Source organism: Myodes glareolus, chromosome 18 (assembly GCF_982192425.1).
Source record: "Myodes glareolus chromosome 18, mMyoGla1.1, whole genome shotgun sequence".
Lineage (NCBI taxonomy): Eukaryota > Metazoa > Chordata > Mammalia > Rodentia > Cricetidae > Myodes > Myodes glareolus.
In genome coordinates this window covers 61183229-61199175 of record NC_142043.1, presented here as the reverse complement: position 1 = coordinate 61199175, position 15947 = coordinate 61183229, and the positions used below count along the sequence as shown (strand labels likewise).

General features: G+C 44.2%; 1 protein-coding gene across 3 annotated transcripts in view; it reads right to left on the bottom strand.

The window, feature by feature from the left end:
- Positions 1-15947, bottom strand: part of Mcm3ap (minichromosome maintenance complex component 3 associated protein) — a 51972-nt gene that overhangs the window by 30397 nt on the left and 5628 nt on the right. For 2 of the 3 annotated variants that reach the window (XM_048451428.3, XM_048451430.3), the window contains 10 exons: positions 14678-14756; positions 14386-14530; positions 12211-12401; positions 9804-9943; positions 8933-9130; positions 8377-8645; positions 5729-5891; positions 2125-2285; positions 1106-1347; positions 588-787 (listed from right to left, as the gene is read on the bottom strand). In XM_048451428.3, the coding sequence (XP_048307385.3) occupies positions 588-787; positions 1106-1347; positions 2125-2285; positions 5729-5891; positions 8377-8645; positions 8933-9130; positions 9804-9943; positions 12211-12401; positions 14386-14530; positions 14678-14756 (1788 nt within the window). The remainder of the gene's footprint in view (positions 1-587; positions 788-1105; positions 1348-2124; positions 2286-5728; positions 5892-8376; positions 8646-8932; positions 9131-9803; positions 9944-12210; positions 12402-14385; positions 14531-14677; positions 14757-15947) is intronic. The other variant, XM_048451429.3, reaches the window with a different exon arrangement.

The window sequence follows — 15947 nt, the reverse complement described above, 5'->3', positions numbered from 1 at the left end:
GGCCTTAGTCTGCACAGTTCAGGAAGACCTCCGAACAAGAGAAAGGTGCCTTCCTGGGGGGCTGGGGCAAGCCTGCTGATGACTGCCCTGTAGGTGGCCCCAACAGCACCTTTACACATCATCCTTGCTCACATCAAAACCCTCGATTTCTGTGACCTTTAGGCTTTTCCTCCAGTAGGGCCAGCGATTCACAATCCTCACTTGTGCAACAGATAAGTTCTGCTCAAAACCAAAGCCACCCTCTGTCTATAGGCACAAGGCAGTGCTGTGGCCCCCCAGGCCCTGGTCAGCCCATCCGCTGGTGTCACCCAGTAGCAAACACTGAACGGTCGGAACAGACATGTGGATTCAGCTTGGTACTATGGCAGAAGCCACTCCAGCGTACTCCTGACTGCTTTGATGAAGATGGGGTCTCTGAAGCTACCCTGAAAACAGTGCCTTACATCTGTCACCTGAGACTAGGACCTGGATAGGCCCTCTCCTTCACTTTCCCGACTCTGGTTCCTATCCAATGAGACCAGGTAACACAGTCCCCTCCCACAAAACATTTATAGATTTCAAGAAGCTTTATCGTGGAAGACCCCTACCGAGTCAGAGTATACAGGAGCAGGCTTTGGAGACAGCAGCTCAGGCTGCATGGAGGACTGGAAAAGACCAGGTGCCACAGCTGGGGCCAGTGGTGCCACATGAATCACTGGTGTGGATGAGGGTGCAGGAGGAGGCTGTGGGAGGAGAGCCAGTGGGGGCACATCCACCTCTGCCTCACGCTCCTCTCCTCGCCCACCACCTAGAAAGAAACACACAGGTGCTTGTTATCAGAACCTCATAGCTACAATCTCTACAAAAGGCCCAGAGCTATCCAAACCCTATGAAGTGGACCGCCCTCTTGACAATCATCCTAAGGGTATATTGCATAGGATAATATTTGCTTTGTGTGGAAACTGCATCAGGGTATCACATAAGCACTAACAAGGGCTTCAAAACTCCAAATCCAGGCAAAATGAGAGTTATCTAAGCATCTGGCCAAGAGCCAGACATGCAAACCCAGACAGAATCTTCTGTAAGAGGGAGGCTTCAAGAGGGAAAGCCCTATAGCTTCACTCACCGGCTGCATCTGCACCAGCTCTCTGAGCGCTGATGGGCAGCTCTGTCGCCAGGCTCTCCCCAACGTACTTATTCTGGGAGTTAAAGCTGCACACAGGTGTATGGCGAGGTACAGGGGGCAGTGGCCCTCCATTCACGACTTCTCCAACTGACACAGTCAGCTTCCGGGCAATAAACACTGACTTCCTGGCCTTGGATAATCCCTCTGGTTCCATGAATGCCGACCGATTAAGCTCAACACAACTACAAACACAAAGAGCCCACAGAGAGAAGTCAGGGGGAAAAGAAGACAACTATACCTCCTCAAACCCAACTACTGGATCCTTGATTAGAGTAGGACTGGACAGATATGAGGAGAAAGTTTCCAGTCTTGAGGAATCACAGGACCCGGGGCATTAACAGCCGTGCATGGAAAGATACAAACAACTGTTCCCCTCTTTCAGAGATGCAGCCCGCTCATTTAAAGTCACAGCCATTATCTGGGAAACAGTTTGTGGCACCAATAGCCTCCAAGCCCTGATTACAGTTACAGAGTACTTGACACGGCCTACTGGACTCCCAGCTCTGCTACCAGATGGACAGGGGTCAAACATGGGTGAACAAAGGCAATCTTCGAAAAAAACAGTAGAAAAATCCTTTTTATCTTTAGGTTCTCTGGTTGCTGATGAAAAGCAATGATTTGGGAATAAAAAGAACTTGGTCTGGTTCTTTTCATTCTCAAATCCCTGGTTAAGCACACCTTTAATCAAACCACTTGGGAGCGGATCTCTGTAAGTTTGAGGCCAGCCAGGGCTACACACCCTAACTCAAAACAAAACAAAAGCAAAAGAACGAACTTTGGTCTTGACCTGTGTGTGCCCTGGGACTATTCCCTAGATTCACAGTAGGGAAGCAATAAACAAAACAGGCCTTCTCAGAGACCCAATAATTAGCCCTTTATCAGAATTTTAAAAAGGTGTGTGTGTGTTGGGGGGGTGGGACAGAGAAAGAAAAGCATACAAGTGCAGTCACAGCTCTTACCCATCAGCCACAGTGAGGCCATGGCAATTGAGGAAGTCTGTTGCCTCTTCACAATCTCTGAATAACAGCATGCGTACGACACCATCCAAGGGGAAGACGGTAGAGCGTTGTGTGCTCACAGTGTATGCAACGTTGAGTGCTCGAAGGGCGTCCTTACGGATCTGAAAGAAGCCGTGTCGATGCAAGCTCAGGGGGAAACACAGTTAAACCAAGAGCATGGCCAGTCAGCCACACAATCATGAGCTCCTACTTCCCTATCTAGGAAGAGCTCACCCTGATCTCTCTCTCAGTGCTCATATTCCCTTGGACTGCCTTTCTTCTCTGTTGCACACAATTTCCATGAAATGTACTTTATGTATTCAGCATCTTTAGCACTAGTTTCTTACCTACCCTGCCAGTAGTGTGGAAATGGGAACTGTGCTGGTTTCGTTCCCATTGCACTCTGAGCATCAGGAATAGAGTCAGGCAGAAGGGCCAGGTGGTGGTGGCCTAATGTGGGATGTCCTTCTGTATATGTGTTGCTCTTATTGGTTAATGAATAAAGTTCCTTTGGCCTATGGCAAGGCACGATAAAGCCAGGCTGGAAGATATATAGAGAAAGAGTAGGTAGAGTCGAAGAGATTCCATGTAACTGCTGAAGGAGAAAGATCCAGAAATTACTGGTAGGCCACGGCCTTGTGGTGATACACAGATCAATAGAAAAAGGTTAATTTAAGATGCAAGAGTTAGCTAATAAGAAGCCTGAGCTAATAGGCCAAACAGTGTTATAATTAATATAGTTTTTGAGTGACTATTCAGGTCTGGGCGGCCAGAAAGCTAAAGAGCAGGCTTTATCTACAGTACCACATACCTTTAATACCAGCACTTGGGAGGCAGAGGTAGGTGGATCCCTGTGAGTTTTAGGCCAGCCTAGAATACAGGATGAGTTCCAGAACAGTCAAGGATACACAAAGAAATCCTATCTTTTTATTTAAAGTGGCCTATAGCATCTAACATTATATTAACACTACTATTCAATTAAACAGTAAAAACTACTCTCTGCCTCCTTAGCTGCTTGAGGACCACATCACGAGTGACACAGTAACTATCTGGACCAGGAAGTCCATGACTGACCATCTGCTTCAGAGAAAACAAATGGCCACTGACTCCCTTCACACTGGGAGAGCATCGGTATCAAAGACAAAATCTCAGGAAAAGCTAGTCAAAGTGGACAAAACAATACCAGGTGCTACCATTGCATTGGGATTTAAACAACTGGGCAGTAGAAAGACAACTGACTTTGGGTTCATGTGATTCTCTGGATTACAGGAAGAAGACTGAGCCTACACACAGACTTGACAGACTTGGGAGATGTGGCCTCATGAGAAGAAAGAGGTCTCCAGAAAACAGGGGAAAAAAACTCAAGAGCAGAATGAGGAGGGTCAGAGGTGCCAAACAGTGACCTGGAGACTGGGTATAGCAAAAGGAACAGAGCTTCTGCAAGAATGGTGCAAATGCCTAAGGAGAAGACAAATAAACCGTAAAAATATCAAAAAATTAAATTAAAAAAATAGTAACTGCAAGTTCCACTTGACAAATGCACAGACTTCTCTAAAAGGAAGGTTATTAGTAACGTTTTCATTTGTTCCAGAATTGGTGACCGGCAAGTCTAACAACAGCAAGCCAACTGGTCAAAGAGTCTTTGCTAGAGCTGTGGAGAGTAGACGTGTAGACAGTGGAACAAAGTCAAGTGTATGTTTAACCAAAGATGCCAAAACATGCCCTGGAGAAAAGACAGTATCTTCAACAAACAGGGCTCGGAAAACTGACATCCATGTGCAAGAGGAAAAAATCAGATCCGCACCTATCACCTTGCACAAAAAACCCTAACTCGGATCAAAGACCTAAATGTGGGCCCTTAACCACAAAAACTACTAGAACAGACGTAGGCAGCACCTACATAAGAGGTGTAGGACAGGGTTCTCTGAGGAGGACTCCATCTGCCCCAGAGTTAAGGCCAACAGCTAAGAGCTGGGACTTCAGGAAACCAAAGCTTCTGCACAGTTAAAGAAACACTCAACAGGGCAGGGAGGAAGCCCACGGAATGGAAAAGATCTTTGCCAATTGTACATCTGACAGAGGATTAATATTCAGAATACACAAAGAATCAAAAACAAAACAAACAAAAGAATCAACTTGTTAAAAAAAATAGGCCTGAGACATGAACAGAGAGCTCTCAAAAAAAGCCAAAGGAATGGGGAGTTTGTCATGAGATTGTGTCAACTACAGATATCAGAAGCTACAGCCATGAAGGCTTACAGACATGACTGTACAACAGATACACTATGTGGACAGGAGAAAGCCAAGGAGGCCTCAACTCTATACAAAGAACTACTGACAACTAAAGACATCCCAGGGAGGCCTTACTCTCTCTAAGGAGTGAACTGGGGGGAGGGGGTTGGGGGAGTGGGAGAAGAGAAGGGAGGGGGAACTGGGATTGGTATGGAAAATAAATTTAAAAAACTTCCAACATCTAAAGAATGCTGAGAATGGGAAGAAATATTCTTCCTTGGACTGTAGAGAGGACTCAGAGGTTAAGAGCATTGGCTGCTTTTCCAGAGGTCCTGAGTTCAATTCCCAGCAACAACATGGTGGCTCACAACCATCTGTAATGAGAACTGGTGCTCTCTTCTAGCATGTACATGCCAGCAGAACATCACACCCATAATAAATAAAGAAATAAACAAGAAAGAAAAAAAAGAAAAGAGAAGAAGTAGTTCACCTCAAGGAAGAGCATACCATATCTAATACCAGTGGTAAGCCCTGAAAACAAATATACAAGAAACATTATCCAGACTAAGCAGGTTGTCCTTATATTTAAGAGTGTGTGTGTGTGTGTGTGTGTGTCCCCTCCAGATAGCCCCCTCTCCTATCTGCAGAGGCCAAGCAGAATCACCCCATGTCCAGCTGAAGTAGTATGTTCATGGGAAGGGCACACTGGGGAAGAGTGACAGGACCAGTCATTTCTCATTGGGTCAATACCTACAGAGGACTAACCTGGCCTCTACTGAAATCTCCAAGCCAATGGAAAGTGCTGAAACAAACAACTAACTAGAAATAAGACCAAGAATTTTAAATCCCTTGATATAAATAAATAAATAAATAAAGGTCTTCTGAATGCCTTTGTAGTCCCAAGACCAAGCACGCAAGGACAGAGTGAAAAAACAGGTATTTAGCATCATCAGCCTCATTCTCAAAAACAGTTGACTAGTTTTTGTTTTTTCCAGAGTCTATGTTACTCTGGCTGTCCTCTCAAAATTTTTATCAATACTAAGAATTTCGAAGTTAAGCATTTGGTAAAATATAATATTTGTGGTTTAGGGTTTGTTTTCATGAAAGACGACAGTGTTGAACTCAATCTGCCATCCCAAAGGTTTCTGTGAGCTGCAGAATTCTTCCCACTGCATGCTCTCTGCTGGTGGAGACCCATGACAGCTCATCATCCATGGTTAAACCACAAACACCTTGACGGCTGCCCATTTGGAAGAGTACAGGATCAGAGAAGCAATTCGACACTTCAAGTTACTGCTTTTGCTCCTGTGCTGCTAGCGGTGCTTCTACTCACCTGGTTAAAGTAACAGTGTAGCAGGCACGCATTCAGGTAAGAAGCAGACTGGACCAGTTTGAAGAATCTCACAAAATTATTACTGTTCAACGCAGCAAAAGCCTGGACAGCGAAGTTGACCTCAGGGGAGTTCCTAACACCAGGGTGGAACTGCTGCACTTCCCTGTAAGGAGGCAAACCGTCACTGCTGATTTAAGTCAGTCCGATAAAACAACGAGACCTCAGCAATAATGCTGACAGCCACTACTGAAACCTAAGCTCCACAATCAGAGCTGCCAGTTCTCACACCCAGCTGGCACACAGGTCTTCTTTCCTTTTTATTTTGTTGTATTCTTTGAGATAGAAACTTACGCATCCCACAGGCTTCAAATTCACTATGGAGCCAAAGATGACCGTGAACTCCCGCAGAATTACAGGTGTGGTTTTCAAAGCTTTTCTTTGAAAAGATAATAAACTGTGGGGCTAGAGAGATGGCTCAGAGGGTAAAAGCACTTGCTATTTTTGCAAAGAACCCAAATTTGGTTCCTAGCACCCATGTGAGGTAGTTCACAACTGCCTGGAACGTCAACTCCGGGATATTCACACCCTCTCGGTCCTTTACAGGAGCCTGCATGCGTGTGCCTACACACAGATCACACTATACACAACTAAAATAGTAATAAATAAAGTCTTAGAAAGACGATACAGAGCTGAGCACGGTAGCAAACATCTTTAAACCCAGCACCTGGGACGCAGATCTCTGAGTTTGAGGCCAGTTTGGCCTACAGAGTGAGTTCCTGGACAGCCAGGACAACACAAAGAAACCCTGTCTCAAAAAACTGAAAAATAAAATAAAATAAATGAAAATACGGAGTGGGTTATGGTGGCACACGCCATTTATCCCAGCTTTTAAGGGGTAGAGGAAGGCAGATCTCTGAGAGTTCAAGACCAACATGGGGTACAAAGCAAGTTCCAGGCCAGTTAGAGCTACACAGTGATGATGGGGAAGCTCAGCCAATCACATTCTATTTAGGGTGTGACCCCCTGGGGCCAAAGAAAACAAATAAAAATCCAGGTGTTCTTGCCTCTGCCCTTTTTGTTCCCTGCGCTTCTGGATCTCTGGAACCCTGGTTTTGTAAGTTCCCTTTCTTCTGTTTATTAAAGCTAAATATTTAATATTAAGCTAGTCTGGTTAATTCTAACTACCGATCGACCACGCCCTTCACAGTAAGAACCTGTCTCACCACGCATCCCCCCAAAAAACAAAAATAAAGTAAAACTAGGAGCTGAAGAGATGGATAGTTGCTAATGGCACTTGCTACTCCAGAGTACCTAAGTTCAATTCCCAGCACCCATGCGGCAGCTAAAAATTGTCAATAACTCCAGTTCTAGGGGTTCCAATGCCATTCTCTGGCTTCCTTGGGCACCAGACTACATGGTGCAAAGACATACAAGCAGGCAAAACCCTCATAAACACAGATGCAAACAAAGTAACATTAGTAAAAGAAATACATTTAGCCAGGCACAGTGATGCACACACCCTTAATCCGAGCACTCAGGAGGCAGATGCAAGAGGATCTCTGTGAGTTTGAAGCCAGCCTGAACTACGTAGTGGGTTACAGGACAGGTAGGACTGCTACACAGAGAAACCCTGTCTCAAGACCAAGCTCCCCATTTTTTAAACTGCATTATTCAAAATGGGTACAAATGATTGTCATATATGAAGAGATACCAACCAGCAATTTTTTTTTTTTTTTTTTTTTTTTTTTTGGTTTTTCAAGACAGGGTTTCTCTGTAGCTTTGGAGCCTGTCCTGGAACTAGCTCCTAAAGACCAGGCTGGCCTCGAACTCACAAAGATTCATCTGTCTCTGCCTCCCAAGTACTGGGATTAAAGGTGTGCGCCACCACCACCTGGGTCTACCAGGCAATTTTTATAACCTGTTTATCTGCTGTAAAGCTTAAATCAATCATACATATAGACCTACAACAATAAGTTCTTGGAGAAAATATTAACAACAAAAATAATTTCAGCTAAACAAGGCAGTACACAGCTATAAACTATAATCCCAGCTTTCAGAAGGCAGAGACAAGAAACGTCAAATTTGAGGTCAACTTGGGTCACATCTCACAATGAGATTATATCAAAGAAAGGAAGAGTCAGAAAGAGGGGGGAGGGAAAGGGGAAGGAGGGAGGAGGAAGGGAGAGAAAGAATACAAAACAACTAATTGTAATATAAATAAGGTTTTTTTTTTTTTTTTTACAAATAAAAGGAGGCAATGGCTACCACTGAGTTTAGTTTACCAAACGTGGGCCAGGCAAATCTGCTGTATCTCTTTCTTAGTTAAAGGTCTACTGAAATATCAAACCAGCATTTCAAATTCTCTCACCCAGTAACTTATCCACTTGGCTCTAACTTTTCCTTCTACTATACACCACCAACCACACATTCTGAAGCAGAACAGTCAACACACAAATGGGACTTCCTCATTACATATCCTCATTTCCCACCTATGTCATTGAGAGGATCCCTCAGGAATGAACGTGAAGGGATTATACACAGCATGCTGGTCTCAGGACATGCTCACACATTTACTCCTGGCTCAGTTTGGCAGCTACACCATGGGCTTTCTATACATCAAAGCCTAACTTCTGAATCTGAAAACACACCTCAAAATGTCTCCTTTGTTGAGATTGAGCAGGACATTGTAGCCCTGGAACTCTGCCTCGCTGGTACAGAAAACACCTTTGTTCCTCAGGTCCTGGTACATCTCCTTCAGACTCTGTAAACACTTGGTCATATTCTCATTGTTGATCTTGGCATCGAAGGAGGACATGGGCTCCTCACACATGAAGTGGGCACAGTGGATATGGAATCGAGTACATTTCTCAATCAGAGACACCGTCAGGGGATCGCAGAGGTGTTGCTGTGTGATGTCCTGTTCACACATTAGAGAGGATTACATATGCACACATGCATTCCTCACTCACACCTAAGCCACATACACACATAGTCCATGAAAAGTCAACTTTTTTAAAAATTATGCTTATGAGTTGAATTACATTTCAACTTGAAACCAACCCCATGAAACACAATCAAATAGTTTTATAATGGTTCAAACAAAATCATTTCTATTTCATATAAAATATTTGCATAAAACAAACAAAAGTTCAATTTGTGACTATACATGCATTTCCTAGTCATGTGACTAGAGGGAGCCGATACCTTCCGTATACCCCGTGTGCGGTTCCACACGAAGTCGTACCAGTCCCGAAGGCTGCCTTCCTTTTGGTCCATGATCTGGGTCACCAGGTAGTCCATGGTCCTGCTGAGAACCGCTGAGGGCCTCAGCTCATGTGGCAGGGGCTCCTCTTGATCTGCAGAGGACCGGCTGTACTCCTTCACGGCTGCTGCGTGGTCCACCTGGGGCAAGGGATAGAGACCTTAAAATGAAGGAGGAAATCACATACACACCCTCAGGAGATCAGTGCTTGGGAACACAGTTTCTCAATGAAAATGTTCTGTTAAAGGTGACAAATTTTAAGGACAATATAAATTAAGAAATTTGATTCAGGTGAATAGAACAAGGACTCAAGAGGGTGTCACAAGAACAGAAATGTAAAGAAAGACCCATCTACTCATCCCAAAGCACAGAGGTAGCAGGTAAATGGGCTTCAAGAAACAGAAAACATATTAAGATCAATATTAAAAACAAAAGCTGTGCCTCTGGGTGGTGGTGCATGCCTTCAATCCCAGCACTTGGAAGCCTGGTCACAGAGAGAGTTCCAGGACAACCAAGACCATACAGAGGGTCTCTGTCTTTAAAAAAAAAAAAAATGGGGCCAAGCAAGATAGCTCAGCATGAGTTAAGGGCACTTGATACTGATAACCTGAGTTCAATCTTCAGAACCCAAACAGTGAAGTAGAGAACCAGCTCCTCTAAGCTATCCTCTTACATACATACATTATGGCACATATGCGCTCTCTCTCTCTCTCTCTCTCTCTCTTTCACACACACATACAGAATAAACAAATACATTTTTAAAAAATCAAAACAGTGGAAAATAGCAGCTCATTAGGACAGACAGGGTTCTACCTGGTCAGTCCCTGGAACCACTTCAAACACGCTCAGCTGGCTCCGGGTCTCCCGTAGGTAGCGCTCCTTCTCAGGACACATGTCAGGGCACGTCCCAACAAATGCCCTTGCTTTGTCCAGATCAGTCCTCTTCACCCGAGCTGAAGGAAATCAAGCCAAAGGGGACGGTGTATGCACCACATGGGTACTGAGAATTCACAAAGTGTAGCTCCATAAAAGGAAAAAAGAAAACAAACAAACAAAAACACTAACTATAATCCCAGCACTCAGGAGGCCGAGGCAAGGAACCCTAAATCTGTGGCCAGCCTGGGTCACATGAAGTTCAGGCTAGTCTAGGTTATACGGTGAGACCCTCTCTCATCTGTGCACTGCCCCCCTCCCCCCGCACGCCCTGCCCAAAAGTCATACACACAAAAGAAATGTTTCTTAAACTTTGAGCTGCAGAAAAGGAACTGTAGACTATCCTGCCAGGCAACAGCCATTTAGGCCCACAAAGGTTCCTATAATAATTCTCCAATAATCAGACACTTTCATTACAGACTCAAGATGGAAGACGGGGACTAGAGAAATGGCTCAGCTGTTAGGAGCACTTCCTGCTCTTCTAGAGGACCCAGGTTCTGGTGTTCTTGGGCATGATGCATACAAGTGAAACACAGCCATCTATACAGTAGGCAAAACACTCATACACATAAAATAAAAACAAATTAAAAGATTTTTACAAACAGATGGAGCATGCCATCACTTCCACTCAAAGAAATGTGTGCTGCCAGCATTCTGTAATTCTTATCATGACCTCTCAGTGGTAAAACAGGAATTCAATCAAAGAATAAATTTGTGGGTTGGACATCAGTGGCACACACCTTTAATCCCAGCACTTGGGAGGCAAAGGCAGAAGGATCTCTGTGAGTTTGAGGCCAGCCAGGGGCTACATAGTGAGACTATATCTCAAAATAAATAAATACATAAAATTTAAAAATTTAAAATAAAATATAAATAACTCAAAATACATCAGTATTCTAAGATTCTGTCTCAGTATTCAAAATTATATAATATGAGTTAGCTGGGTGCCTACCTGAGTAAGAATACCATTATTTTTACTCACAGAATGCAAGGTTTGAAAGGAAACTTGACAACACAACACATACACATTTTGGTTACACTTTTAAAACAGCCTTTAATCCCAGCACTTGGGGGCAGAGGCAGGTGGATCTGTGAATTCAGGGCCAGCCTGGTCTACAAAGCTAATGCCAGGACAGCTAGGGCTGTTACACAGAGAGACTCTGTCTTGAAAACAAAAGACAAATGCCTCCACAAGATAAGACTGTAGGACATCTTCTTAATTAGTGATTGATGGGGGAGGGGTCCTGGATTCTAGAAGAAAGCAGACTGAACAAGCTATGATGCGCAGAGCAGTACGCAGCACCCTCCATGGCCTCTGCATCAGCTCCGGCTTCCAGGCCCCTGCCCTGACCTCCTTCAGTGATGAACAGTGAGTATAAGACAAATAAACCCTTCCTCCCAACGCGCTTTCTGGCCATGGTGTTTCATCACAGCAACAGCAATGCTAACTAATACGTAAATGCATGAGAAATGTAAAAAGCATCAATTCTATAAATTATGGCAACGGTTTTTATTACCATCATAAGCGAGTTCTGTGATTATTACAATTATTTTCAACTTTTGAAAAAAATTCTGGCAGGTGTGATAGATATGTGCAATCCCAGCACTCGGGAGGCTGAAAGAGGAAAATCTTAAGCTCTAGCCAGCATGGGCTGTACGGCTGTGGAAAAAGAATCAAACAGCTGAAAATTAAGGGAAAAAAACTGTAGGGGGGTAGAGACTTAGAGGTTAAGGGCTGCTCTTCTGGAGAACCCCAGGTCCAATTCCCAGCACCCACATGGCAGCTCACAGCTGTCCATAACTCCAGTTCCAGGGGATCCGACGCCCTCACACAGACAGACATACAAACCTAACACCTAATGCATATGAAACAAAAAATAGACTTTTAAAAAGAGAAAAGAGTTTAAAGAAAAAAAGAAAAAATTGTAAATATGGGTTTCCATTTGGGATACTATATACTCGTAATGTTAATTTATCAGTTTGAAAATAATGCATTCAGTTTACCATTCCAAAGGGAAACAATGCCTGAAGTGGAGCATCACCATTCACTTCTGCCTTTCAGACACTGTCCCTCTCTACCAGCAATCTCTGTGAACTGTTCCTCTACATATTCCTGTACATACATAAACACATGCACTCACCATACATTAGTACACACACAGCTCATACCCCCAGGAAGACCAGAGCACAGTCACACCAGGCATGGCATAGAAGAAATCCCAAGACTCAACTGCCTCCCAACCTTGACCTCATCAGGGACTCTGGACTTTGTCTCTGCACACCATACCTTGCCGCATTATTCGATCTCTCTGGTCCAGAAGGCGGTACTTCTCCTCAGATGTCTCAGCCACAGTCCCTATCAGGATGCTAAGAGATGACACGCATGAACCAAGGCCCTCAGGGCCCTCAGATCCAGAGTCAAAAGGGTCTATCTCAAACTGGTGGATCTTTAGAAGGCTTGGCTTCTTCAATGGAGAGCTACAGAGAAAACAACACATTCATGGCCCTTGTACCATTTCCACTTCTGAATCAAGACTTTCTGGTCCTCTAAAGCTAAGAAAATACAGCATCAAAATTAAAGAAGCCAGCCAGGCATAGTGGCACATGACTTTAATCCCAGAACTAGAGAGGCTAATTCAGGGAGATTTCTGAGGTCAATGCTTGCCTGGTCTTCATAAGGAGTTCTAAGACAACTAAACACCCCTCCCCCCAATAAAACAAAATAAACAAAATAAAGCCTAAATAAAGTTGATTATGAGATTTTTTTCACTTTTAATTAAAATACAAAAAATAAAGCTGCTGCTTCAACAAGTCTGAGCCAGCAACCTGTTAGCAGAGCAACTAACAGGACCCTACAAGAAGGGCGGCAGTGCTGAGAACAAAGATGTTAAATTTGTTGGCTTTTTAATAATTGTGAAATATTAGATACTTAAGAAAATGAGATAACGGATTAAAAATGTAACTCAAGTTAGTAGAGAAGAGTCCTGGGTTCAAGCCTTGGCACCTCATACATGGGGTGTAGTGGTGCGTGCCTATAATCCCATTACTGAGGAAGTGAAAGCAGGAGATAAGGGGACTTCACAGTCATTTTCCACTACACAATGAATACAGACAGTCTGGTATAGGTGAGACCCTGTACCAAAAAGGGGGGTGGGTTGGACCGGAAAGATGATGCAACAATTGAGAGTATTTGCAGATCTTACATGGGACCCAGGCTAGTCTGAAAGAGATAAGGCCATGTCTCAGAAAGAGAAAGGCGGGGGCGGGGGGAACAAGGAGGAGGAGGAGGAGGAAAAAGAGAAAGAGGAAGAGGAAGAGGAGAAAAGAAAAGGAAGAAAGAGAAGAAAAGGGGGGTGGATGCTAGAGAGAGGCCTCAGGGGTAAGAGTACTCGCTGTTCTTACAGAGGACCAGGTTTGGTTCCCAGCACTCACACAGTGGCTAACAATTGTCTCGTAACTCTAAATTCCAGAGGATCTGATACCCTCCTTTAGCCACCTTGAGCACTGAATATATGTGTTAAACAGACATATGTACAGATAAACATGTACACGTGTATATAAGCAATTGAAAACTAAGGCGAGAGCGGGGTGGCAGTGGTGCACACCTTTAATCCCAGCACTTAGGAGGCAGAGGCGTCTGATCTACTAAGCGAGTAGATCTACTAAGTAGGCGTCTGATCTACTAAGCCAGAGCTACAGAGAAACCCTGTCTCGAAAACAAAGCCAACCAAACAAAACACAAATACACTCCAGCAAGACCAGTTCAGTTGGACATATAAAAGCGGAAGTTATCCCGTGTGGATTTACATGCCAGGGTGTGGGACTGAGAGAGACAAGAGAGGAGCCGTACGAGGATAACTTGCACAGAGCACCACATTCTATGATCCCCGTGGAGTGGGCAGCCCTGTACAGAGTGATGTCTAGACACACACGCAGACACAGGCATAAAATGAAAACAAATAATTTATATTTGTTTATTTTTTGAGACAGGGTTTCTCTGTGTAGTCCTTACCTAACTTGGAACTTGCTTCATAAACCAAGCTGGCTTTGAACTCCAAAATCCACCTGCCTCTGCCTCCTGAATGCTGGGACTAATGGCATGCACTGCCACCACCCGGCTAAATATTTTTTTTAAAAATAAAGGACTAGAGCAAAAATGGCAGTTTTGTAATAAGGCTTTCCCTAAGAAAATCTCCTAGAAGTCAGACCTGCATTAGAGAGGGTCTTCCCAAAATCCTAGGTCCTGGGAACTATTAGAACAAACAGAATCACCAATCAAGCTGGCAACAGTTCAGATCAGCTGTCCTAAACCGTCCCACTGACCATGCTCACTGTGCGGGAGGGGTTTTAAAAGCAGCTCTTCCTTGTCCCTGTCCCATGGCCCCTCAGTTCCTACTAGAATGTCAGAGCTCTCCCCTACTTCTCTTCTTTTACGACAGTTATTAAGAAAGGTCAACCCCACCTTTTACTCAGCAGGCTGCCAGCTGCAGGCCTCAGTATGGGCTTGCCAAGAGGGGAATGCTGAAATGGGGGATCCTCTATGCCTTGACTGGTTTCACCATCACCAAGCTTCTTCTCCTTCACGGAAAAGGGTTTTTTGCTGGGACCTGAAGACACAAGGGTCAGAACAGGGTTGATAAAAGCTTCCAGAAACAATGATGAGATGCGGGACGCAGTTGGAGCTAGTCACTCCACTTGAATGTCAAGGGCCTGCACAGAGCATCAGACTATAGAATCAATAACTGAAAACTCACTTATTTTCTTCTTGTGCCAAAAGATAGATATATCCTTATGCAGACTTTTCCCCTTCTTCCTAGCCAGGGCTGCAGATGCCTGAAAAACAGTTCAGAACCACCGACTATGAGGACATGTAGAGATCAAAGAAAACAAAACTCAACACTCAGAGGCTGCAATCAGAACAGACGACTTAAAAATAAATAGGAGGGCCAGCAAGATGGCTGAGCAGGTACAGCTGCCTGCCACCATGCCAGAAGACTGGAATTCAAGCTCCTGGAAAAAATGGACCTCCAAAAATTGGTCTCTAACCTCCACAATACTCACCATGGCACACTGATGTCCCCTACTCCAACCCCCCCCCACACACACACACAGAATGAAGACATAAATGTTAGGGGCTGGAGAGACGGCCCCATATTCAGAGTGCCTGCTGCTCTGCTCTTCTGGACTCAAACTGGGTTCCCAACACTGCATCAGATGGCTCGTGTTACATGTAATTCCAGCTCCCTAGAGATCCAACCCTCATTCTCTACTAGCTTCCTTGGGCATATTCACAGACACATACATACAAAATTAAAAAAAAAAAAAGACAGGAGCTGGAGAGATGGCTCAGAGGTTAAGATCACTGACTGCTCTTCCAGAGGTCCTGAGTTCAGTTCCCAGCAACGATATGGTGGTTCACAACCATTCACAATGATATATGGTGGCCTCTTCTGGCCTGCAGGTGTACATGCATGCATATAGAACACTGTACATAATAAATCTTTAAAAAAAAAAAAAGGCTAGATGAGGTAGTGCTCTCCTTTCACCCCAGCACTTAACGGCAGAGGCAGGCAGATCTCTGCGAATGTGAGGCCAGCCTGGTCTACAGAGCAAATCCCAGGACAGCCAAAGCTACACAGAAAAACCCAGTCTTAAAAAGGAGGGAAAAAAAAGAGTTTAAGGTACTCTCAGCAACACAGCAATTGTGAGGCCAGCCTGGACTACAAAAGACTTTGTCTCAAAAACAATAATTAAAATACATGCACAGATACATACATACATATAACATTTTATTATTTTTAGGTGTTACTTATTTTGATTTCATGCACAAGTGTTCTGCTTGCATGAATATAGGTGGATAGTTTGTATACAGTACTGAGGAGGCCAGGAGAGAGTACTGGATCTACTGGATCTGGAGTTACAGATAATTGTGAGTCACCATCTGGGTGCTATCAACTGAATCTCAGCCCTCTATAAGAGCAGCAAATACTCTTAACCGCTGAGCCATTTTTCTGACCGCATATA